This window comes from Macaca mulatta, chromosome 5, assembly GCF_049350105.2.
Source record: "Macaca mulatta isolate MMU2019108-1 chromosome 5, T2T-MMU8v2.0, whole genome shotgun sequence".
Lineage (NCBI taxonomy): Eukaryota > Metazoa > Chordata > Mammalia > Primates > Cercopithecidae > Macaca > Macaca mulatta.
Genome location: NC_133410.1, coordinates 96,014,446 through 96,042,419, shown reverse-complemented (window position 1 = coordinate 96,042,419; position 27,974 = coordinate 96,014,446). Strand labels below are relative to the sequence as shown.

Genomic DNA, 27,974 nt, shown 5'->3' with positions numbered 1-27,974 from the left:
CAGCACTATTTATACATTTTACAAATGTGTGACCTAAAGAAGAAAATAGGACTCCTGACTACGTACCAGCATGTTAAGGATATTATCAGAGTGTATTCTGCAAGTGAATAGGAATTTGGACAGTATTTCAAGCTAAATGTGTATTTAAGTGGGCAGAAAAAAGATGGAACTAGTAAAAAGAAATAGAGTTTAGCAACGTAACATTAGACAATACATACATACAGCTAACAATCTATTTCCTGAAACATTTTTCTTTCACCTAAACCTATATCTATCTCAGATGCTATGAACACCACATGGGCTATTTCTTCCCATAAAATATGAAAAAAAAATATAGTTTACCCCTTAAACATAGATTTGACAAATACGGTGGCCTTAATGTTTCCTTAAATAAAATATGGAAACAATCAAAATTAAGATTCTCTCATAACCTTGACACTTTTGAGGTTCCTTATCAAGAAAATTAACATAAGGCTCCCAAAATGATTTAATTTTGCTTCAATGAGTATGTTTTAAAATTTAAAAACCCAAACCAAATTGGCTATAAATCAATTGTTAACACATATCCCAATGCTTCTTCAGGTGTTATCTCTATTTCTATTGTTTATATTAAAAGCAAGAGTTTTCAATTGGCTAAAGTGGGCATAATAGTAACTATTCATAGGTTCCAAATTAGATGCATAGAGAAAAGTCACTTCTAAAACACATTCTCCCTCAATTCAACACTGAGCTTTGTGCAATTCAATATTGGTTTCTTATTGTTGTTATTCCCACATGCTTTTGCTTCATTAGAAAAACAGAGTAAACAGACAACCTACAAAATGGGAGAAAATATTTGCAAACTATGCATCTGACAAAGGTCTAATAGCCAGCATCTATAGGGAACTTAAATTTACAAAAGAAAAACAAACAACTCCATTAAAAAGTGGGCAAAGCACATGAAAAGACACCCTCAAAATATGTGCAGCCTACAAGCACTGAACAAAGCTTCATATCATTGATCATTACAGAAATGCAAATCAGAACCACAATGAGATACCATCTCACACCAATCAGAATGACTATTACTAAAAAGTCAAAAAATAATATATGCTGGTGAGGTTGCAGAGAAAAGGGAACACTTACACAGTGTTGGGAGTGTAAATTAGTTCAACCATTGTGGAAAACGATATGGAGATACCTCAAAGCTAAAAGCAGAATGACCATCAGACTCAGCAATCCCATTACTGGGTATATACCCATAGGAATATAAATCATTCTACCATAAAGACACATACACACGAATGTTCACTGCAGCACTATTTACAATAGCAAAGACATGGAATCAACCTAAATGTTCTAAATGTTCATGAATGACAGATTGTATGAAGAAAATGTGGTACATATGCACAATGGAATACTATCCAGCCATGAAAAAGAATGAGATCATGTCTTTTGTGGGAACATGGATAGAGCTGGAGGCTATTATCCTTAGCAAACTAATGCAGGAACAGAAAACCAAATACCACATGTTCTCACTTATAAGTTGGAGCTAAATGACAAGAACTTCTGAACACAAAGAAGGAAACAACAGATACTGGGGTCTAATTGAGCAGGGAGAGTGGGAGGAGGGAGAGGAACAGAAAAGATAACTGTTGGGTACTGGGCTTAATACCTACTTGACAAAATAGTATGTACACAAACCCCCGTGACAAGTGTTTATATAACAAACCTTCACATGTACCCCCAAACTGAAAATAAATATTAAAAAATAAAAAGAAAAAGAAAACTGTGTAACATAAAGCATAGATCTTTGTCTCCTACCTCTTTGTCCAAAATTATCAAAATGGGGTCATCACAAGGACACAGTAATATAAAATGTTATTATGCAAATATAGATTGCTTTACGTAAATGAATACTTACCGGAGTTTTCCTCAAAGAAAAAAAATTAGACTATTTTAAAAAGTACAAGAAACAAAAGAAACAACTTTAATTAAAAGTGGACCATTAGCCCAGGCGCAGTGGCTCCCACCTGTAATCCCAGCACTTTGGGAGGCTGAGGTGGGTGGAGAACTTGAGGTCAGGAGTTCAAGACCAGCCTGGCCAAAATGGTGAAACCCCATCTCTACTAAAAATACAAAAGTTAGCTGGGCGTGGTGGCAGGCTCCTGCAATCCTAGCTACTTGGGAGGCTGAGGCAGGAGAATTACTTGAACCTGGGAGGCAGAGGTTGCAGTGAGCCGAGATAGCGCCACTACATTCCATCTGGGCAGCAAAGTGAGACTCCATCTCAAAAAAATAAAAAAAAAGTGGACCATTAACTAAAGAATTAACTAAAGAATAATTTTAGTGTAAAGTATTTAATTATGTAGACTCTGAACTGTGAATAGTCTGTTTTAATCACATGGTTAGGGTTACCTGACCTATTAATAGTTTACAAGTGTGAAACAGTGTCTGGCAGAATTAATTAGCTAAGGGGCAAGTTTCTGTTTATTTCCAAGTGATTCTTTTCTATTTGGTGGCACCTGAATTAAACAAACTGAAATTCAGAATTAGAAAGGATTCCCACATTTTAGAAGTAAATTCTGAAGCAACTTCTGGTTCTCTAATATATTACAAATTTGAAATTAATGCTTAGCATTAACTACATCTTTTGTTCACATAAGGGACCTGGGCATACACGAGAAAGACACACATCACTGCTGACTTGACACCTTTCAGTTTAAACAACATAAATCAACACACAGCTATAATACCACCATCCTAAGCGGAGCACAAACATAATACTGACACCTTATAAGAAATTCACTAAGTACGTCACTATGAAAATGAACTCTAAATAGCCTAAATCACGCTTTAAAAAAAATACCGCATAACCTCTTTTAAGCCAGGAAAGATACAGTGAATAATTAACTTTTTACATAATAGGTTACTTAGTGGTAACCTGCTCACTATTCATTCAATAAATAAATACTCACTGAAAGCTTGCTGGCTGAGCCTATTCCAACCTTTCAAGACAGGTATTATTCTCTTAGAAATCAAGGTTTACTATCTTCTCACAGATTTTTAATCCCATGCCTTCAACTTCCTGTTATTTTATATTCATACTGATAATTTAAAAAATTAAGCACAACTATAAATAATTAGAGCAAATCATCATGATTTTAAAAGATTCCAATACTCTGTCTTTCATATAATTGATGAATTTCTGAGAACTTTTACAAAAACAAAGAGAGCTAAGGGAAAGGAAGAGAAAAGGAAAATACAAAAAATAAAGGGAGAAGGATAATAATAAAAAAATTATAGTTGATTCATGCCTGTAATCCCAGCACTTTGGGAGGCTGAGGCAGGTGGATCATTTGAGGTCAGGAGTTTGAGACCAGCCTTGCCAATATGGTGAAACCCCATCTCTACTAAAAATTCAAAAACTAGCCAGGCGCAGTGGCGCATACGTGCAATCCCAGCTACTTGGGAGACTGGGGCAGGAGAATTGCTTGAACCTGGGAGATGGAGGTTGCAGTGAGCCGAGATTGCGCCACTGCACTCCAGCTTCTGTGACAGAGCAAGACTCCGTCTCAAAAAAAAAAAAAAAAAAAATTTTTATTTAATTCAAATAAAAAACAAACACTGGTCACTGGCAATGTATCATCACTACTTTTTCATGACATACCTTGGTCTCTGTGACTGGCTTTGACTTAAGGTTTCATCTACCTCTGGGAGACCACTGCTGGATTCAAACCTCTTTGAGGCTTCACTTCTTTTCACTAATTATGAATGAAAAAGAAATAATGGCACAGGTGATACAAACATGAGAGTAATTTTATTTAAAACTCAAACACTTAGCAGACAGAGTTGTACAAATCAAATTCACAGAACAAAATTAATGACATAATGTTATTAAACTCTTTTGAGGTAAATCATGTTACTTTTAAAGACAATGAATTATTATCTCTGTAATGAAAAGGACTACATCATTATTTGATGAAACTGCTATCTAGTTCTTATACTACTATTAAGCAACCAGCAGTGTTTTTTCAATTTTGCAATTTTAGACAGTATTATTCTTTCTGACAATTTATATTAATATTTCAACACTATTGAAAATAATAATAATCATGGTTTCTTACAAACAGTTTGCTTGTTTCAGATGCCTCCTACCTTGTCTGAAATCTGATTCAGAGGAAATAACAGATGGACTTTCACTGGAGGTGCTAAAGACATCACCATGGTAAGTTTTGTATCTTCGAACTGGTTCTAAAAGGATGAAAACACACAGATTAGAAAACAAACTCATTAGCTATTCCACATAAATCAAAATATTACTTTTAATCTTGTGGGACTAAAACATTTTATACATTGCTTTAAATTTACCAATCGCTGGAGTGTATTCAAATAATGAGTTCCAATTTTTGAGTTGGTTATGAGCGTGGACTCTGGAGTCAGACTGCCTCAGTTTGAATCTCAGTTCCACCACTTTCTAGTGTGTGACCTTAGAAAAGTAATTTAACCTCCCCATGACTCTTCTTTTAATTCAGCCAGAAACGGGGTATAATAATAGTGCACATCTCATAAGACTGTGAGAATTAACTGAATTAACATATGCAAAGCTTTTAGAGCGGATACTATGTAAGCATCATTATTACAGTTTTTGAATGTTTACTATGTGTAATTCTGTTAGATTCTATGAGGAATAGACACTCCAAAGACAAAACAATCTCAAAGAATTTGAAATGTGGAAGATAAATAACCCAATACTTAATTTGACACAGAATGCTTAGTTCCACCAGAATAAGATAAGCATTTGGAAGGGGTTACTGCGTAGGTTTGTACAGAGTGTGCACTGTACAAGGGGGCCGGGCCCAGGGGCAAGTGTGGACTAAAATCTAAATCCTACCTTCTAAGTATTTCTGAACCATCCCCTCTCCTTCAGCCCCACTGTTTGTATCATTGAGCACTATTCATGTCACTCCTGAACTACTACCTGTCTCCTAAATCCCCTTTCTGCAGTTTTGCTCCTTTGCATAATTCACATTACAGAAAGTAAACTTCCCAGAAATGAAAACCTGAGCTATTATATTTCTTAAAATCCTTGAAACTAGAGTCTTCAACATACAGTTTAAAAACTCCTTAGCTTGGTATTCAAAGCCTTTTATAAGCTGGTCCTCAACTAGATTTATTTTATTCTTTAGAGACAGGGTCTTACTTTGTTGCCTAGGCTGGAGTGCAGTGGTGCAATCTAGCAAGTACCTGGTACATAGCAAGCAAAAAATTAATATTTTCTGAGAGAATAAATGTATATAAGTGGTACATAAAGGTCACTGGTGATTTTTAGGAGAACTATTTTCATTGCATGAATAGGTCAGAGGCCAAATCAGAGAGAGTTAAAGAATAACTAGATGGTAAGAATTTGAGAAAATGAGTACACAGTATTCTTTCAAGAATTTTTGAGCATTTGGGAAAGAAAAAAAGATTTAAAAAAATAGAGAGTTTTTTTTTTTTTTTTTTTTTTTTTTTTTTTTGCACAGAGGAATGAATGTCTGTGCTTGATTTCAGGTGGTGGATAACAGGCCCGTTGAGTGGGAGAGACTGAAGTTGCAAATGGTAGTGGGAAAAACTGATAAAAAAATGTGTTGAAGAAAACAGGAGATGGAAAAAAGAACACATGTGGGATGAGTAGACTGGCAAGGAGGAAAAATCTTTCCTTCTTAAAAGAAGTAACAAACAGACAAGGGAAAAGGTGAAAATACAGAGGCAATCTGAGGATGTTCATGTCAGAAAGTTGCCTGGAAATAAAAAGTCAATCACCTGTTGGGAGCCTGTTTGGCTGAAGCTTGAGAAGATTAAAGAAATTCTGCTGTGAACAACGTTGATGAAAGTCAGCAAAACGTACATGAAAGCTTTCATGTAGCCATGAAGATGTAGGATAGGCTAGAATATCTAAGTTTTAGTGGAACCAATCAGAATTTTCTTGTGTCTTTTTTTTTTTTTGGACACTGAAGAAAAGAGACCTTGGGAAGTAGCTAAAACTGGGGAGTGACGCGAAGTGCACGGCAGTAGAGAATCAAGGTTGGTGCGGAATTGTTTTTTGCTAGTCTGCAAACCTGAGGACAGTCTTCATTCACATGATGAAATTATTCCTTATGTTAGAAGGTGTTTAATAGACATTCTTAACAGAAAAAGAAGAAAAAATGAAATAGTTAAATGGTACCACAGAAACCAGGTTTGTGGAACCAGAATAGGGATGATGAACTGGAAATTGAGAGGTTATGCCCCAGAAAGGATAAGTCATGTTGAGACAAAGCTTTAAATAAATGCGAGAAGTATAGATGACTGGCCACAGACTCCATGGAGAGAAAGTTCTGCACTGCTTCTAGGATAATGTTTACTTGGAGAACTAGGAGTAATATTGCATACTTGACTTTGTCTAGCTTTGGGTATGGTGAACAGAAATATCAATAATACAACAATTGAGTTTTAAAACTGAAAAATCAAGGTATTTACCAGTACTTTTTTCCCTAAATGATTGCATCCTATCACAGGAAAGTCTTATGGTAAACTAAACAATTTAAAATAATCCTCTGGCTTACTATGAATGTAATCTGAAAGGACTATAGAAGATGGAAAACAATAATTTTATTTAATACTAATTTAAATTGAATGAATATGGTACATTATATACAAGTTATATTTTTACTTAGGAAGAACTGCTATTTTCAAGGAACACCAAAGTACATTTGTTTTATTGTTACAGAATCCTCATGCTAAATTTTTAAGGAAATTTTCCAAAAAAACTTAACCAAACTGCAAACCTGGAATTGCAACACACAGGACAGTAAGACCAATAAGGCCATGGATAAGAACCAAATCTAAACAGGCAGTATGGTTTTAATATCTTACAGAGAAAAGTAGAAGTCACAATAAACCTATTCAATAAACTGAGTAAATAACTTTTAGTCAATTGGATGTTACACCTTGTTACAATTTCACACCCCATATTAAGTAATAAATGAATTTATTGTTTCACAACTATTTTTGCAAAGTGGCTGTAACATCATAAATAAATTTTAATCTGAATTTCCATTCTTTGGTGGTACTTTATAATTGTTCTCATATTGTTTCACATATCCATATTTCCTCACCCTTACTACTACCCTATGTTTTATTTTCTTTTTTCTTCAGTTTACTCTGACACTACTAATACACTTTTTTCAATCGCTGGGTTCCTTCTGTAAGACAAATAAACGCAACTTTGACTAACCATTCTTAAAAACATAATAAATCATTTTCCCTTGATGAACTATTGGTCTGTAAATGTTTTCAGTAATATACCTTCGGGGAGGAGGTTATTACCTTATGATACTTTACTGTTTTATAATAATAGAGCACTGGTACTCCAAAACACAAATAGGATAACTTGCTTTGCCTATTAGGGGTAGAAAGACTTTTTTCTTTTTCTTCTAATACTGAGGTAGGGGTGGGTGTATCTATGTTAACTGAAGTAGTAAGAATCTTTTTTGTGAGCTTCTTATGTTCTGAAGTGTGTCTTGAAAAATTTCTGAATAATAAATTTAACGTTTTCAGGTGTTGTTATAAAATTACATATTCTTTACCAAGAGAATCTTGCAGTGGTATATATGGAGAGGCACATTTTCCATGTTTACAGGTCATCTGAGCAGAAACATTTCTTGGTTCTCTGAGATGACCTGCACATAAAGGTATCTAGTAGGCACTAACCAGATAAAAGTGGTTTTCTTCTTCTGTTCCGGTCTGCTGAAGAGAGGTAATATCTAATTATCAATGAGGTATGCTAACATTATTAACTATTTTTCTTTTTAGAGGATTCAGACACACAAACATGTTTTCTATTTTTGAGTGTATAATTCCAGCACTTTAGATTTGGTACAGATCCCAGGAATGTGGTATTAATCGGGTGATTTTCAAAAAATTGTGTATGTGGAAACTTCTAAACAGACACAAAAATAAAGAGTATGATGAATCTTCATGTACCCATTTCCCAGTACCAACAAAACCTGGCTGGTAGTTAAACTAGAAAGTATCAGGTTATTATTATGATTTTTTTAAACCAAAAGGATGCTTCTACATACTTACAGAATATTACAAAGTTTTCTTTTTTCTTTTTTTTGACACGGAGTCTCGCTCTGTCACCCAGGCTGGAGTGCAGTGGCGCAAGCTCCGCCCCCCAGGTTCATGCCATTCTCCTGCCTCAGCCTCCCGAGTAGCTGGGACTACAGGCGCCCGCCAGCATGCCCGGCTACTTTTTTTTTTTTTTGTAATTTTAGTAGACATGGGGTTTCACCATGTTTGCCAGGATGGTCTTGATCTCCTGGCCTCATGATCCGCCCGCCTCGGCCTCCCAAAGTGCTGGGATTACAGGCGTAAGCCACCGCGCCTGGCCAGAATATTACAAAGTTTTCTGAATGCCAAAATTCTTGAATCATGTGCAATGGACCTATTAGAATAACCAATACACATTTTATAAAATGCACATGTAGCCACCTTCATTGCAATGTTATAACTGTAATGGCAAAATTTTAAGCTTTCACCATTACAGTTGTCAAATTGAATTTATTTGCCTTTTGTGGGGTTGAAATTAGTCTCAATATCTAATTTGTTGGTTTGCAAATTTCTTTTCTCAGCTAGTAAATATCTAAATGAAGCCTACAATGTAAAAATTAGTGTACTAGGGTCCATTCAGAATAATAATTATTCCTTATTTTACTAGACAATTTCCTTCTTTTTGACTTCCTATGAGTACTTAGTTTTCAGTTACAGAAAATGAAGTTTCAGCAAAAGATCACAGTGTTAGAAATATTAATAAGAAAAGAGCAAATGGGAGGGTAAAATCAGCCTAGGTTTTATGTCACCAAATGTGATGTCCTCAAAAAAGAAGTACCAAATAGGGTGCGTGTAAATAAATGTACACAAACACATAAAACTTATATCAATATATTCTCTCCAAAACCATTTTGTAGAATAGTCATGAAAGAATGAAAAGAATAAGGACTAATGAAGAATGGCTTAAAGAATTAAGATTTGGGCCATCATGTTGGGTTATGCCTGTAATCCCAGTACTTTGGGAGGCTGAGGCAGGTGGACTGATCGAGCCCAGGAGTTTGAGACCAGCCTGGGCAACATGGTGAAACTCCATCTCTCCAGAAAAAAAAAAAAAAAAAAAAAAAAAAAAAAGCAGGCGTGGTGGCACATGCTTGTAGTCCTAGCTACTTGGGAGGCTGAGGCAAGAGAATTGCTTGAGCCCAGGAGGCAGAGGTTGCAGTGAGCTAAGACGATGCCACTGCACTCTAGCCTAGGAAACAGAGCGAGACCCTGTCTCAAGAAAATACAGAAAACAAAGAATTGAGATTTGGACAGCAGTCTAGTTATACAGATTCTATAATCATATATACTCTGAAATTAGAAGATACCCTTTCATCTCTAGCACTATTTTACCATAATTAAAAGTATACTTTTTGTCAGAATATGAGGTATAAAAACTTAACAAATATTTTACTAGCCTTTACCTGTAATCTTGTCCTCTGAACAAAATTCACAGTGACTCTATTATATTGATGCCATTTATACAGCAACAATGAAAAGCAGTTTTTCAACAGGCAAGTGTGTTTTGCCATAAGTTCTTGACAACTAAGAGTGTCAATTTCTGCCACCACTTAACACAATTAGCACTTTTATCATACAAAGTTGTGGCATGTGATCATGTACACTAGAGTTTAAATGTTTAGGAGATCAGACTTGGATTATGAAGACCTGCATAATATTCTGGGATTATATAAAGCTATTTCAAATGAAACATTCAAGTCTACAATTTTCACATTAAAATGAATCTAAGCCAGCATAAATTGTAATCTAGAAACACCATTTACAAGTGATACATATTCAAGCTCAGACAAGTAATATGCAGAAAGTGAGACTCAGCCAATTGCAACAAGAATTAAATAACCACTTTTACCTTGACATTTCTTTACCTTTAATACATGACCCTAATTACAGATACAAGTTTCGGAGAGAAATAAAATGACTGCTTTTGTAGTGCAGAACTATAAAACATTTTTTAAAATCCCACATTTTTAAGGATTTGGGTCCTAACAAAATATTTCAATTTCCAAACAAAGCAAAAAACACAGTAATAATATTATGTACTCATACATTAAGTGTTATTTTCTATGCTTCCTTTATGGGAGAATAATTTTGGGAGATTAGCGACTGTCTTTTTTATGTGTTTACTAGTCTACTGTATTCCATATTACACCACACTGCAATCAATAGAATATGTTCTAAATCCCTTGAGAGCTAGACATAATGAATAAAATTTTTAACCTGGGTGAACAAAGCTCATACAAGTGTGAATGTATGTAAGGAAGGAAAGATGTATGGAGAAATGCTCCATAAACTGTTAGTCACTCTATAGATCTAAAATATATGCAGAGTAGGGATATCAAAAAGAATGAACAGTTTCCACCTCCTTCTCTAGGGGTCTTGTGTGATACAGTAGCCACATAGCTGGGCTGTGATGTGGGCTAGGCTCACTGTATCATTCTTCCAGAATCTTCAAGAATTCACTGTGACTTCATTGTCCTTTTCAAAACTTTCAAAGAGTACAGAGTTCAACAGGAAATCAATTACATTCTCTGTTGGTTGTTCAGGTTATATGTGAAAAGTATGTGAGTTTACTCTTAGAGTTGGACAAAACAGAGGAAGAGGAGGTATGATTTCTTCTCACTATATGTATAACTTGCCAGAGAATATTGTTGTAACCCATTATCTGAAATAGCACCACTGCATATATTAAAATACTTTAATAGCCACATTGTAACACTCCGTTTATATTAACACTTACTGAGTACCTATTATATGTCAGGTGTAGTGGCAGATGCTAAGGATACAGCTATGAATTAGACCAGGCCAAATTTTCCAGGTCTGTAGGAGGAAAGACAAGTTCCTGAAAGAAAAACAGCCCATCATCATCCTAAACTGGGAAGGTGAGAGAAAGATTCCTGAAACACCAATGTCCGAAAGCTTTGAGTCTTAAGGCAGATTGCTGTGTGAATAAAGGCAAGGAAATATAAAATGGTCTATAAATAGGTAGGTAGGTAAGTAGGTAGGTAGATCAATCAATCAATCAATCAATCAATCATCCATCCATCCACACACGTGTGTGTTTATGTGTGTGTGTGTGTGTGTGTGTATTTCTTTTCTCTACATACACACAAATTCAGAGCTGGGGAGGCAAGGAGGGAGGAAAAGAGGGTAAAAGAGTAAGAAGGAAGGGAGTGGGGAGGAGAGAAAGAAAAAGGGAGGGAGGGAGAGACAGAGAAAGGGAGAGAATGATAGTGTGAGGTGTGATATGGGAAATGCTAAAAGATGATGTGAGAGATATAATCATGGGGAACCTTAAGTATGATGATCCAAGGAGCTAGAATTTTATCCTGTTCAGGTGATGGAACATTGGTAAATGGCTGAAAGCAGAGAATAAACGTATTCAAACTTGCATGGCAGAGAGACAAATGGAGAGACAAGGGGACTGCGATGAAATGAGGAAACACTTAAGTTTAAAATTGCTGGGTCTTAAAAAATGTGATGATGTCCATTGTTAGTAAGATCAATTTTCAATCTTTCTTAAGACATATCAGTCTGTCCTTAGAGTGCATGTCGAAGCCAAACTGGGTCTATGTGAACCATGCTATGGGTAGATTTAAATTAGGTCTCTCATTTCCAATAAAGGAGCGTATTATTTCTGTGAACTCTGATCTCACGTTATCATGAATACAGACACTGGAAAGTCTGTATTGGTTTGACCTTCAATTTTCTCTAGTATTTAAAAATGTAATTTTATTTTTCCACTTGGATAATCCAAAAGAAGAGAAGTAAATATATATTCTCAGTTGTATTCTTAAACTAAATAACGATTTATTGCTCATCTTCTCCCAAATGGTTCTAAAACCGGTCTTTTCTCAACTGATTGTTGGTGTTTTATACTGACCTAATGTCATATGGGAATAGTCTAAAGATGCACTGTCCAATATGGTGACTACTAGCCACATGTAACTATGTAAGTTTAAATAAAATATTCAGTTCCTCAGCTGCACTACCTACATTGCAAGTGCTCCATAGTCACATGTAGCTAGTAGCCACTGAGTTGGACTGTGCAAATATAGAATATTTCCTCCACTGAAGAAATTCTGTTGGACAATACTGGTCTAAATTACAAATCTCTTTAAAATCCAGCCATAGAAACACAATGGACACTTCTTTTCTTTCTAAGACATTGATTCTATCTACATTATAATTCAGAGACACAAAATATATTTGCATCTCATTTATAATCTAATACTTCAGTTTTCTTAATCTAGTAATTAAATCATTAATGCCTGAAATACATGTGATATTTGACCAATATTACAGAAAATCCCTGCTTCTCATTTACTTCTGTGGAACTGATATAAATAAAATAGAAACTGAATATTAAAATTATTTATTTTAGCTCATGGAGTAACTTAAATAATAATCATTTTTTTCTTGCTATTCAAAGAGAAATACAGTAAAGTAGTAAAAATTAAAATAGTTCATCCTTACTAGTTTTGGAATTTAAAAAAGAAAAATAAGTTTTGGAAAAATATATAACTCTCCATGAAATTATAAATACTAAAAGTACCACATATAATACTTGAACTCACACACTTATAAATTCATCCCTTTGCTTTTGTTAAGTGTAACTATAAGAATGTAAACTTTTAAATTCAGTCTTCTAAAATGAAACATTAAGGTTCCTCAAATGAGAATGGGTTCCCATACTTGAGTGTTTACATATTCTAGTTGCACAACACAGAGTCTAAGCTGTGTTCACAGGGCAGTCACAGGATAGCAAAACTAGACTAGGACCAGAGATCACACTACTAGAAGGAAGAAAACAATATTTCATTTTGATGTGAACTAGGTTGATTAACAATCCATTAAACAAATAACACTTAACCATAACCACTTTTGTAGAAATTAGTTGTATCTGTTCTTCATACTTTCCTTTCTAGTATTGTGCAGAATGCAGAGGAGTTGCAACTGTTGGAAGCCAAATGCTATTCATGATCCCCACCCAGGGTGTGGGAGTACTGCTCATACTATACTCACAGTACTGGTTCCAAGTCAATCTCTCATAATCAGGAATCTACTGCCAACCCACAGAGCAATGGATAGGGCGTGTATGGTAATCACATTACAAGAAAGAGAGAAAGAGACATTTGTCAGATACTCTTATTAGAAAACAAACAACTACTCAGATCTTGGGATGGAGTTGAAGAGGTAGAAAATAAAATACTGAGAAAAAAGAAGAGAATTAGATAGTCCTGTGCTGAGGTGAAAAAAAGTAGAATTAAAAGAATGAAGTAAAAAAGAGCAACATCAAATTTTAAAACTAGTTTTCACAAGAGAAAACTAAGTTATGTTTCTTCCTGCCCCTTTCGTACTGCTTTACATATGTGGAGAACTATCTGAAAAGTTGTTAACTTAATAATCACAGTAATAATCTTCTACTTATACGTTTTCAATATCAACTACAATTTCTTTCTTGAGATCTTCTTTGTTCCTATCTCATTTTGTTCCCAAAGAAATCAGACCACTTAATGTCAATCACTGCTTTTTGATAATTTATGGTCTATCTGGTCAGCCATAGGATTAGCTGCCTTAAAGATCCGACAATAGTAGAATCCCACCAAAATACTATCTACTACAATAGATGACATAATGGAGTTCCAGCTTAACTCCTGCACTGTATGGTTTAATGAAGAACCAAAAGTGCCTCATTTTTAGCCTTTCTTTCATAACACTATCTTGTTTTGCTGTATTAAAAAGTATATAATTTTGTTAAGGAGAGACTTAAGGTACTTGGTAGGCAGTTAGTTGAATGTCCAATGTCCCAGGCAGTAACAACATCTTTTCAATCATGTATCTGACATGTTTCTGGTCTCTTCTCTAAATCAGGACAGCAGAGTGGAAGAATCCTATAATTGGGCTCTAGAGACTTGGATTCAAAATACAGCTCTGTTATGAATTATGAATTATGTATCTCCTTTGGCAAACTAGTCTACTTCTCTGGACCTCTGATAATGAGATGTTTGGTTTAAATGGTATCCAGATTCCTTCCACTTAGAAATCTCATGATTTGAAGGTCTGGTGTCTCCTGTGCTAGTTAGCTGGTTGATGTTGTTAGCTGAGGAAATGCTGAGGAGATTATTTGGGTAAAGGATCGTTTGAAGAGAATGGGGCATGGGTTAAGGAAAAAGCTATGTATCAGAGGTTGGAGGACAAAACTTTCTTATTAACTCAACAACCCTCCTTCCACACCCAAAGAAAAAAATTAAAATTTAGCAATTTGTTTCTTCCAATTATTATATCAGCTCAAGGAATGTGGGAATACATCTTTTTTTTTTTTTTTTTTTTTTTTAAGTCACATGTAGTGGAAAATCCTTAAGACTGATATTCTGAAAATCCATGATGAAAATCTACAATCTCTGAAATAATAAAACTCTATCATTAACTCATTATGTGATCTTGGGTACGTTATTAAATCTCCACAAGCCCAAGAATATGTTTGGATAACATGTGCTCTAAGACCTCTTCTAATTCTATAATTACTGAAACCCATTAGCAGCTGCCAAATTTAAAGATCACAAAAATTGTAGGAAACATTTAACTTTTAAAACACAAATATTTTAAGAAAGAAATGTGTACAATAAAATGTGTACATTAATGATATTTACAGTTCTGCTTGATTTATCACATATAAAAGGGATCTGTGAAGCCTGTCTCTCATGAGAATTAAATGAGAAAAATGGGATTTATATGATTTTCTATTATTTTTTGTTTGTATAGTAGCTAAAATCTTCCTATTACCAATCTGCACGTTTGCTTGCATATCTTTGTTTTTTTTTTTTTTGCTTTTTCTGAGATGGAGTCTTGCTCTGTCACCCAGGCTGCAGTGCAATGGCACAATCTCGGCTCACTGCAACCTCCACCTCCTGGGTTCAAGTGATTCTCCTGCCTCAGCCTCCTGAGTAGCTGGGACTACAGGCATGTACCACCACACCCGGCTAATTTTTGTATTTTTAGTAGAGACGGGGTTTCACCGTGTTAGCCAGGATGGTCTTGATCTCCTGACCTGTGATCCGCCCGCCTTGGCCTCCCAAAGTGTTGGGATTACAGGCGTGAGCCACCGCGCCTGGCCTTGTTTGCAACATAAATTACCTCACCTTTAGAAAAATGAAAGCATAAGACCAGCAGGTTACTCAACTAAATAACTAGTAAGAATTAGTGCTTTTGAATTCTAAACCTCTAACATTCCTTTTGATTAATGCTTGTAGTCTAAAGCAAACATAATTTATTGCTGCTTTCAAGTTACTATATAATAGTGGAGATTTAAGGTAGTGTATTTCCATAATAATCCAACATTTTTAGGTGTTTGTTTAACTGGGTTGTAAAATAACCTCTGGGGGAATAATGGGTAGGTTCTTCATGAGAGCAAATGCTTTTGAAAACCCTGGTTAAAAAGATTTCAGGATTGTCCTATATCAAACAATTCAAAGCACATTTTTTTTAAAAAAAGCTTTTCTTGCCGGGCGTGGTGGCTCAAGCTTGTAATCCCAGCACTTTGGGAGGCCGAGACGGGCGGATCACGAGGTCAGGAGATCGAGACCATCCTGGCTAACACGGTGAAACCCCGTCTCTACTAAAAATACAAAAAACTAGCCGGGCGAGGTGGCGGGCGCCTGTAGTCCCAGCTACTCAGGAGGCTGAGTCAGGAGAATGGCGTGAACCCGGGAGGCGGAGCTTGCAGTGAGCTGAGATCTGGCTACTGCACTCCAGCCTGGGCGACAGAGCAAGACTCCGTCTCAAAAAAAAAAAAAAGCTTTTCTTTTGTTTGTGCATCCTATAACAAATACAAAATTTCTAAATCTGAAAATGATGTATCAAATACGTAATTACCTTTTGAACAAATAAGGCTCTACAAGAATTATGTATCATCTTTGCAGATATAAAAGTATATGTAGAAATAAGATGGTCTGAGTTTCCTTAACACTTACACACATGTGCATACACATGATCTGAGAAGATAATAGAATCATATGGTACAATAGTCTAATACATTTTGTTATTGGTAATGAAAAATAAATGAAATATATTAAATAGACGATTATGGTATAATTTAACAGATTAAATATGTTTCCATTAATGTTTGATGTTTTTCTTGTTTAACTCTCAAAGCAACGTTCAAGTGTAAAAAAAAAAAATTTCAAGCTTTGCTAATTCACATTACTACTAATTTACCAAATATTAAGACAAGGAATATTCTGAAACTTAGATCACACAGAAAAAAATTAGAAATTATAATAATTATTTTTATTTGAGACAGAGTTTCGCTCTTGTTGCCCAGGCTGGAGTGCAATGGTGTGATCTTGGCTCACCGCAACCTCTGCCTCCTGGGTTCAAGTGATTCTCCTGTCTCAGCCTCCCAAGTAGCTGGGATTACAGGCATGTGCCACCATGCCTGGCTAATTTTTGTATTTTTTTTTTGTAGAGACGGGGTTTCTCCATGTTTTGAGGCTGGTTTCGAACTCCTGACCTCAGGTGATCCGCTCGCCTCAGCCTGCCAAAGTGCTGGGATTACAGGCATGAGCCACCGTGCCTGGCCAATTTTATTATTACTATCATTAGAGACAGGGTCTCATTTTGTTGGCCTGTCTGGAGTGCAGTGGCATGAGGACACAACACTGCAGCTTTGAACTTCTCGGCTCAAGTGATCCTCCCACCTCAGCCTCCCGAGTAGCTGGAACTACAGGTGTGCACCACCACACCTGGATAATTTAAAATTTTTTTTGTAGATATGAGGTCTTGCTATGTTGCCCAGACTGGTCTTAAACTTCTGACTTCAAGCAGTTCTCCAACCTTGACCTCCAAAAGTGCTAGGATTACAGGTGTGACCCACCATGCCTGGCCTATAATTTCATTTTTAATATTCACAATAAAAAAAGATACTACTCAGCCTTTCAAATGTTAGAAATATTCATCTAGATTGGTACATACCTTCATTATTTCTATTTCAAAACTGTAACGGTTTTATTTATTTGAATCATTGAAGGGTTTTTTTTCCCCACAATGGACAAGATTTCTTCATATAATTGTTTCCACGATGACATGTTCAACAGAAGGTCAGACTAAATTAATGTTCATATACTAGCTGTTGTACAACATAAAAAAGGAGATTTTTCTTTTAAACCATAGAAAGTGCCTAATCTCTTTGCTATCACAATTCCAAAAGTTGTGAAGTGGTGTATAATACACATTTCTAAAATTTTACTTCCTATCCTTGAAAGTTTTTGATCAAGATTATATGTAACCATCTCATAAAGTTGGCTAATGTTTTTGAAAAATTCATGTTATATAGGAACCCATATAAATTAAGTATTCAATAATTTCCTCCATAATTTCAAACTCTTTACTAATTTTCAATTCCTGAAATTGAAAAAAAAAATGCAAAGCTTCTTTTACTCGAAGTAAAGCAAAACTCAGAAAGTATGTTCAGCTCCAGAGCTATGCTTAAAACTTAAGTAACAGGGCAACAGACCTTTAGAGTACTTTAAAGGAAATGTATGAATAAAAAAATTACACTAGAACAATGACCTTAAAAATAAATATGACCCTTAATTATGTCATTCTTTTCTTTGAACTAGAAAGCATCTTAAAGTTGTCTTTAATCAGCTATGTCCTAGGATTTGTCTAGGAAGCAAGGGCAGTTATAAAACTCAAATCTTAAAAAATGTACAGAATTAGATTAAAAATTCTCTCTTCTTTTCTCTTGCTTATAGTCATACTAAAAATAGCCTCTATCTATGTCACAACTATTTATACTGAAAATAGCCTCTATCCATGTGTCTTGGACATAATTTTACTCCAATCAACATATTGAGTTTTGTGTGTGAAATCAAGTATTTTTGAAACAGTTTTCCCCTAGAATAAGAATTTACCATTTATAAAGTTATTTTTATATTACTCACACTAATAATGTAATATTAATCACTTTACATTCATTACCTAATTAACCTACTTTGAGAAGCCCATTTTGTAGATAGGGTAATTTAGACTTGGAGAGATGAAGCCCAAGTAAACACCACATAGTTACCAATGGAGGAACTAATTCAAACCTAGGCTGACTCTGTAAACCTAAAATGTACTATGATTCAAAACGTATAGATTCAAAACTTTATTCCAGACAAAGTAAACTATAATCTTCTACAGTTGCACCCCAAAATTTGCAATTTGAAGCTGGTGGTTTGAGAAGCAATGCACCATAACCATGCTATTCAGGTTCTCTAGCACTGCTGACTTTGATGAACTGCTTTCTATTTCCACAAACCAGTTATTTACTGAAGCTTCCCATGAGATAGTGCATGGTAGATGGTACGCTGCAGAACTTAAGCAAAAAGAAGTAGAAAATATGCCCCCTGCCTTTGAGAAGCTTACAATCTAAAAATATGGTACCCCAAATATTGAGAGACTATAACATGACTGGGCATGTTTATTAGGGATGACTTTGTGGAAGCAGAGTGCTTCAATTAGGGTTTTGAGAGAAGTACGAGATTAACCAGGGTACAAATGTTTGGCAGTGAAAATAAGACTTGTGGAATAATTTAATAACCCTTCTTTATTTTGAAAAAACACTTAAAATACTTCAATTCTCTCTCAAACATGCACAAAATTACTAACCTTCTACATTCATGGCTTCTCTCAGAACCTGAAGTTTCTTTTGTCTCTCTCGGATTCGGTCCAAAGCACTTGATATTGCTGAGGAGGTGGGCAATTCTCGAGTGTGATATATTGGATCCATTTTCTGAGGGCCAAAGATATCCAAGGCTATACTTCCATCTGAGTATCTTGCCTCCTTTTTTCTAGGAGTGGTTGAAGTCCGCACTGTTACTGCCTCAGGGTGACAACGACGATATGTGGCAGTCTCTCCTGAAGAGAAGTCTCTGTCAGCTGTACAAAGCAAGTCCATGGATGAAGCCCAGATCTTCTTCTTAGGAAGCACATCAATGCCAGGGATGGGTTTTTTTTCTGGGCCACTAGTTTTGAACTGGTAAGGGGAGCATGTATTTTCAGAATCTTCATGTCCAGAATTATCTGATAAAATGTCCTTGAAATAATCCTCCTCATCTTGTGTATCTCTGATGGACAGAAATCCCATAGATTTACTAAGCCCTTTGTTAAGAAAGGTCTGATGAGAGAGTGGAGCCTTTTGTATGTCTAGTACATCAGAAGTAGAGCTTCTCCCTGGAATGATAAGAATCTGTCATGTATGCACAGAATTTTTAGAAAATAAATGGAAATGTAATCCACTATTGACAATGAAAGTGGTGGCAATTTCCTAAATGTTCCAAATGGAAGATCAGAGATGAAATGGTATGGTGGTGATGGTGATAGTGGAAGAGGAAAGAGATGCTATGTTTGCATAACTTTTCGTAGTTCATCGTCTCTTATCTAATAAAATCAATATACTGAACTGACATTTTTGAGTGGTATTATTTTCTATTCATCAAATGTGAATTATTTGGTTTTAAAAAGCAGACAACTATCCAGTTTGGAAGAATGTTCACTATCCAAGAAATGATTTGAGGCAATAATGGAATGTATAGTGAACTACTTTAACTTCTACAGGTATAACTCAAACATTATGTCATATCACTATAAAGCCCAGGTATATTCCAATCTTTTAAATAAATACATTTAAGGAAGAAACAAAGAATACTTGCTATATTCTGGATGGAAACAGGATTGTAACATTTGGAATTCTTAAGTATCACAATTTTAATTAGATACGTTTTCAGAAAACTTTATTGTGTTTGAAATCCAAATAATTTGATTGTGTTTAAGTTATGAAAGAAACTTAATGTTTCCATGGCAGACCCTCATGCACTAAAAAAGTTTTTTCCTCTAGAACATAATTTACCATTATTTGCCATTTGCAATAAAGTACCAACTCTTATTCTTTAGTTCCTGAGGTAGTTAAAATCAGTAGTCATTTTACTTTTTTTTAAAGGCAGTAGTCTATAAATGTGACACATATCAAAAATGTCCATCCAGTAATTTTGTGAATCCATAGATTTAACAAAAAATCATATATATGTCCACTACTGAAAAAAGAAATGTGGGTAAATACTTTATAGTTACTAACTCAATAGCCCATAAACACTGAAGATTTCCTGTGCTACCTTCTGTGATCTTTTCGATAATCTATCTGCTATACAATATAAAATAATGACTAAAACCTTCTTAGTAATAATAAATTGCTTGTTAATTTATTTAAAGACATCAATTGCCTCTGTGGTGTAACAACTATAAGCTTTAATTCTCTGAACACAAATTTTACCTTAAAAAATCTTTAAAAAGTGAATTCATTTCAGAATGGCAGCAAATAATTGCTTAAGCATAAGATTAAAACATTGTGCTTTTATTGTACCTCATCTTCCCATGAATCTACTGAAGTGTAAATAAGGATAACATCTATATTTTGGGCACATCAAATAAAGAACACCAAGAAATATACCATACCACATCCAAACACATATTGTCACAGACTCCAGCTTCTAACTTAAGATAATTTGAAAACTGATAAACATATGTCTGTGTTACATTATTTTAGGGGTAAGTTATATTCTTCAACCACATTCGGAACTCATTAATTTAAAATTTTATTGAATAGAGAACAGACATATTCTTGAAAATTGATAGAACACATTATATTTTAAAAAAAAAGAATGGAAAGGATTCAAGGATCATAAACCAGATAGATGAACTCAACCATCTGCCTTATTCTGCTACATTGACTACCAAAAAGCAGTTAAAACTTGGAAAAACATCAAACAAGCGGGTATGTGGCAACATCATAAATTCATACTCAATCACTTTGTACACGCAACACCACGTGTTAATAGTAAGTCTGTTTACTTTCCACAATGACTGTTTCACTTTTCCTCATTCTTCACATTTTCTACCTTAACTCCCGACTCTTTTAGCTGATGCTGTTGTCATAACTCCAAGAAAACCAGAGCTGTTGGAGGAGGGCTTTCTCATCTTTCCATTAGTAATTCTATACTACCTATGTCTACTCTTTTTTTTTTTTTTTTTGAGTCTTGCTCTGTCACCCAGGCTCGAGTGCAGTGGCGCGATCTCGGCTCACTGCAAGCTCCACCTCCCAGGTTCACGCCATTCTCCCTCAGTCTCCCGAGTAGCTGGGGCTACAGGCACCCGCCGCCGTGTTAATTTTGCTTTTGTATTTTGAGTAGAGACGGGGTTTCACTGTGTTAGCCAGGATGGTCTCCATCTCCTGACCTCGTGATCCGCCCGCCTCAGCCTCCCAAAGTGCTGAGATCTCAGGCGTGAGCTACCTACTATGTCTACTCTTCTCTTTGCCATCTTAAAAGATGAAATTTCCTACCAGTTGAAGGCCAATCCCCAATATGTATCCTGGATTCTCCCCTCACAATTTTGCTTTATCAAAGACTTTACTTCTATGGTTAATTCTCTGTTGCTATCTCCTCATACTTTCATTATTCTTCCTCTCTATTGAATATTCCCATTAGTATGTGAACATAATCTAATATCTCCCATAGTCAAACCAAACCAAACCAAACTCTTCCTCTGTTAACCACATTTCCCCCTAGCTACTGCTGTCTCCCATTTCTTACTTCCCATTCATTATTCTACCCATTTTAATCAGCTTCCAACTACTCCATACATTAGCAACTCTCATTAGTTATGACCAATGATCTCTGCTTGCCAAATCAGATGGACATTTTGGTATACATATTGTACTTCTCAGTAACAACTGGTTATGATGACCATCCTTTACTCAATCTTTTCCTCTTTATATACCTATATATCCTACCTGTCAGACTGCTCATTCTTAGTCTTTGGTTTTTCTTCCCTTATTAGATATCCAAATGTTGGACTTCCTCAGGTGTCAGTTTTAGAATTCCATCTACTCACTTTGTCTTTATGTAATTTCTTCCATTAACAAGGCAGTAATATCATTTATACCTTGACAACTCCCAATTGATACACTTAGCACTGACCTCCTCTGGGAGTTCCAATCATATGTAATGAAACTTCTACTTACATTTCAGAAGACCCTCAAATGCAACATGCTCAAAACTGATCTTTTGCTTCCCACATCCAGAACTGTCCATTCTCCCCCAGTCTTTCCTATTACAATAAATGGCCCAATTACTCAACTGATTGTTCAAAACAGAAATATGGGCACCATCCTTAAATCTTTTACCTTATTTAATCCCCATATCAAATCCATCAGTAAATGATGGCTATTTAAATTCTCAAAGATATCTTATTATTTCATGTATTCTAATTCTGCTGCTATCACCCTATTTTCAATTAACATTATTGCTTGACTATAACACTGCAATGGCCCTAAGCATTTTCCTTCTGGAGAATGCATAGCTTGCTAAAAGCTAAATGGGAAACAATAAATAGACTTTATTTACAAATAAAAGATTTCATACTTGTATTCCTTGGGTAAGATTTCAAGAGTATAAAAAGTCTTTGTAATAGAACATACCCCATTTATTTAAGTTGAAAAAAACTTCCTTGTAAATTACACTGTGTTTTAACTATTTTTGTTATATGTGATTAACATTATCCCACACTGGATACCATCATTCACCTTTCACTTCACCCAGACTCAGACATTCACATCTCCTAGAAGTAAAGTTCGAAATGACATTTCAATATTGAAAGAGGCTCCCCAAGTCCCCATGTGTCCTCACAAATGTGTACAAGTGCATTTTAAAAGAAAGAAACATGATATTATTAATATGCCTAAGTTCTGAAGCACCACCATGTTGATCTGAATAATAGTTTAAGTTTCCACCTTAAGCTTGGCAGGAAATGTTTGATTTCTTTCTGCTCAGTGACGCTATTTTATCAGCATTGGCAGTATTAGGTAACAAAGCAGGGGCAGACAGCCCACTAGTTTAGGCCTTAGCTTCTGTGACAGATCTCGGAGGTAAGATATAAGAAGAGACCTTTTAAGGTCATTTACTTATAGATAAAAGAATTTTATTGTATTTGAGCTGAACAATTAAATCACTAGGTATAAGGCATTATCCCTAAATTTGCATACTTCTTTCCATCTAATTCTGTATCTCACTGTCCATCTTAACATTTTCTTTATTAAAGACTGTAGTCAAGAGCCTAATAAACTAATGCTATCACCACATATAGATTTTGGGTTGGTGCACATTGAAGAAAATGTTTTACTAATAATGTATCAGAAGGTTGCTTTGCTGCATTTGACCATTGACAGTTAAGAAGTGGCACTGCCAAGTGTCCTAGGTGTCTTAGAAGAATTACTTCTTCAAGAGATAATTTTTTTCAATCTTAAACTTTTAAAATTAGTGTATGCAGTTGACTATTAGCTGCTGAATACTTCTGCCTGGTAATGGCTATAATTAGTATATTTATATTGACTTTGTCCTTAAAATAAGGTTTTACGAATTTGTAAAAGGTAAATGAAAAGAACACTTGTGCAATACTACTGTGCAAAGCAATGATGGCTAGGAAGGTCTGAGGAATACTCTTCCCTTATATTTTATCCAAATAAGACTATTATTTCAGTATTAGGACTTTTAACTCTACTAAAAAATAGAAACATTAAACAAAATTTGGTTTATCCTGAGTGACTAATTGTAATCACTCACAAATTCTCTTGAGTTTAGATATAAGGGAGATTTTATTCTCCAATATGACTATTAGAGGATAAAATCAACAAACAATCTACTTAAGGATTTGATTTCTCTGTTAATTTTGTAAAGTCCTGACAGTCAATGCTTCCTTATCTGTATTAGAACAGCATATTAATAATAAGAATTCTAAGGAACTATTAGACAGTAATACTAAATCTTTCTCAGTATTATAAAAACAAAATTACAGATAAAAGGTATTAAAATCTGAATTAAAACTTCTGATGTTTTTATTGTTATAATAAGAAAATGGTCTAATAATATGAGCCAAGATGTTTTCTTTTTCTTTTGCATACAACTTAATGTTTAAAATAGGCTAAATAAATAAACCATAGTTTCACATATTTCTTTACGGAACTATTAAATATTTATAGTACAAATATATTACACTTCAAAATCTAGTATTTCCATAAAACCTTTTCTTGTTCAATTAACAAATAGACACTGAACACCTATAAAAACTAATATACTTAATATAGTAGGTTTTCCCTATCCCCAGCATCTACATGTCCAGAAAGCTTAACTTTTATGAATGTCCTTTATGAAACAAATATATGTATATATGTAAATGACAAATAACCTGCTATTTAAAATATGTTACCAAGTAGGTATAGACTCAGTAAAATCTCTTAATTGCTATCTTTAAAATACTCTGTAACAATTAATTTCTGAAACATTAAGCCTCTGAATCATTGAAAGTAATAAAATCTAAACTATGTTAGCATTTGATAATCCTTAATTTGATAAATATTTCAAGGCTCCCCTTTTTCTTTCTACAGACCCACAATGGAAAGGGAGATAGAATGGGAGTCATATATACATAAATAAATATATATGAATATTTTTTATTCTTAGAAAAAATACACTGCAAAAATTAATAATACAACATTACAGTTATTAAATCAAGAAGTAACAAATAAGCAAATAAATTTCAATTACATAACATGGCCACTTAATGGTAGTAGGAAATGATAGTAGGGAACTGCTGAAAGAGGTCAGAGAAATAACAAGAAAGACAAATAAAAAGGAGGGAGGGAGAGAGGAAAGAAAAGAGGGGAGTGGAGAGAGGAAAGAGAGGGAGAAAATAGAAAAAGATAAATAAGAAAAACAACAATGTCTTTTAAATCTAACGTTCCACTTATTAAAATGTTCATTGTATCTCCCAAAAGATTCTTTCAGCTTGCTATTGACATTCATTTATAAGTTTCTGTTATTATTTGATTCTAAAATAGGAGACTGACCGAAAATTTGATGAATTAACAAATTGCTGCTACTGTTAGTGCCAAAGTTTACACTATATACTATCTCAAATCCTAGAATACTATAAAAATAAACAGATTTTTACCTACAAAAACAAAGTGACAAAAGTACAGTATGGGGATACAAGTATAGGAAGGAAATATTTGCAAGAAAGGATTAAAAATACTTTCAAAGTTGTCACCACACTGTATTTTTGGCCCACATATAAACTAATCACGTATGTATTAGAAAAAAAACCCTGATCTAACCAGAAATAAATTACTGTACCAATGAAAGGAAAGCTAAAATATCTTTTCAGAAAGATAATCTTTATTCACAATAATTACAATGGAAGCACCAAAACAGATACTTAACTAACTGTACCATTACAAAATCACTCCCTTAGAAACAATTTTACTACTTTTCTTTGACTTACACATTCCTTCCTCTCAGATATGAGAGTTCTGACTCTGCAAAGCATTTGGTCCAGATAGTTAAGGTCTACGTTTAGTTTTCACAACCAGAGTTGCTCATAGGTTTTAAATAAGACAGCTTTCTCTGATGTTCTGATTAAATTAAACTCTTAACTTTTTCATCTATTTTATTAAAGTATATAAATTAGAATATATTTAAGTAACCTGTACATTTACTTCTACCTAGCCCCAAGATCTAAGACAAGATCTAAAAAGTATTTTTGTTAATGTTTAGATTATCGTGATTCTCAATATTGCTTGATAAGAAGAGAACAAAGATAATCAGCAAAATCAAAAGTTTATTTTATAAATAAGCCATGCCTGAAACTTAACAGTGAAAAATAAATTGTCACATAAAATTATATTTACTTTTATTTCAAGTGTTTGAAATTTCTATTCACCTCTTTTCTTTTCTTTCTTTTCTTTTTTTTTTTGAGACAGAGTTTCACTCTTTGTTGCCCAGGCTGGAGCGCAGTGGTGCAATCTCAGCTTACTGCAATCTCTGCCTCCCGGGTTCAAGTGATTCTCCTCCCTCAGCCTCCTGAGTAGCTGGGATTACAGGCACCTGCCACCATGCCCGGCTAATTTTTGCATTTTCAGTAGAGATGGGGTTTCACCATGTTGGCCAGCCTGGTCTCGAACCCCTGATCTAAGGTGATCCACCCGCCTCAGCCTCCCAAAGTGCTGGGATTACAGGCATGAGCCACCTTGCCTGGCCTGAAATTTCCATTCATTTCTTTTTAAAAAGTAAATTTAATTATCATAGGATACATAATTATATAATGTTACTGACAAATAGGAAAACCACTATTCATCATTAGTTTGTATTTACTAAGTATCACACATGACCTAAGGTAGTATTTGATAACTCCATGGTAATATCTATTTAGTGGGTTATTACTAGCATTAAAAAAAAAAGAAATATGATACAAAATATCACAGTGCAGTAAGAAAAACTTTCTGAAACTTGTTTTAGTGTTTATGTTCATAAACATATGCATGTGTTTATTTAGTCATGCTTTATAAAATATTTTTAATATGAAATACCATGATAAAGTAAATAAATAATATTATTATTGATATATCAATACTGGAAAGGGAAATAATTTACTCTGGGAATTCTAACTATATTAATAATATTTTCTGTATAAGTTTAATGAAGCTATTTTTTAATGTAGCTAGTATTCTTGTCCATTCCCTAACTCCACTTTGTACGTTTATGTTCTAATCATCGTTTCAATTACCAGATTTCAAAGCCAGGTAAGTATAATTTTTGTAAAGAAAACAATGGGATAAGGTTAAAGCCTAGAAATTTCCTATTAATATACTCTTACCTGTTGGTAATCCTTTTCCTCGCAATCGATCTCGAATAGCCTGGCTTCGATCAGGTTTTTGTTCACTGTTACAGGAAAGCTGGTCTGTCTGCACACAGGTAATAATAAATCAAGTTTGACAAAAGGATCTCCCTTTTGTTTTCATAGTAACTGTTTACAGAATGACACTAGTTACACAGTTTTTGGAGGATATAATATTAAATAATGAGACTCTATGTCCTATTGTATTTGTAGGGTAATTTGTATTCTTGGATAAGATTTATGTAGCCCAGTGCTGGCCAATTCATTACAGAAAATTAAAAGGGAAGAAGCAGTGACTGAAGAGTAACCTACTAACTAGAAAATACCATCAGATTAAACTTGTTAAAACGAGTTCTATTTGAAAACAGTAAACTTGAAGTCGTCTTCTTTCCCCAACCAATAACTACTCTTGTTAGATTATAATTTAAAAATCACATTAATTTGGGTATAATAAAGCTTTCTCCTGGTTATAACTATGAATTCAGGAATTTAAATTACTTTCAGAAATAATTTTATAGATCTTGCCCTTTAGAAATTACATTTGAGAAATGCTAAGTCTTTTTTTTTGAGATGGAGTCTCACTCTGTCACCCAGGTTGAAGGACCTCGGTTAACTGCAACCTCTGCCTCCCAGGTTCAGGTGATTCTCATGCCTCAGCCTCCAGAGTAGCTAGGACACTGGTGCACACCACCATGCCTAGCTAATTTTTGTATTTTTAGTAGAGACAGGGTTTCACCATGTTGGCCAGGCTGGTCTTGAATTCCTGACCTCAAGTGATCTGCCTGCCTTGACCCCCCTAAGTGCTGGGATTACAGGCGTGATCCACTATGCCTGGCCGAGAAATGCTAGGTCTTTAAATGGACCCTCTGAGGGATAACACATTTAAATCAATGCTCTTTGAAGTTCCCATTAAAACAAAATGTAGTCTTAAAGTTTAATAGCTTTAGCCAAGGGTATTTGCTTGAAATAAAGTATGTCAAATTAGGTCAAACTCCATATTATAAGGGATAAAAAATTGAGCAGATCACTGTTTCATTCTGGTGGCCAATTAGAAGAGAAATGTCAATATAAATGGAAGAAGAGAGAATGGTGAA

The 27,974-nt window shown here is 34.7% G+C and overlaps 1 protein-coding gene across 33 annotated transcripts in view; it reads right to left on the bottom strand.

Moving 5' to 3' along the window:
• Positions 1-27,974, bottom strand: part of PTPN13 (protein tyrosine phosphatase non-receptor type 13) — a 224,210-nt gene that overhangs the window by 103,849 nt on the left and 92,387 nt on the right. For 18 of the 33 annotated variants that reach the window (XM_078001959.1, XM_078001963.1, XM_078001960.1 and 15 more), the window contains 4 exons: positions 26,860-26,947; positions 18,766-19,329; positions 4,138-4,233; positions 3,650-3,743 (listed from right to left, as the gene is read on the bottom strand). In XM_078001959.1, the coding sequence (XP_077858085.1) occupies positions 3,650-3,743; positions 4,138-4,233; positions 18,766-19,329; positions 26,860-26,947 (842 nt within the window). The remainder of the gene's footprint in view (positions 1-3,649; positions 3,744-4,137; positions 4,234-18,765; positions 19,330-26,859; positions 26,948-27,974) is intronic. The other 15 variants (XM_078001974.1, XM_078001979.1, XM_078001976.1 and 12 more) reach the window with 1 other exon arrangement.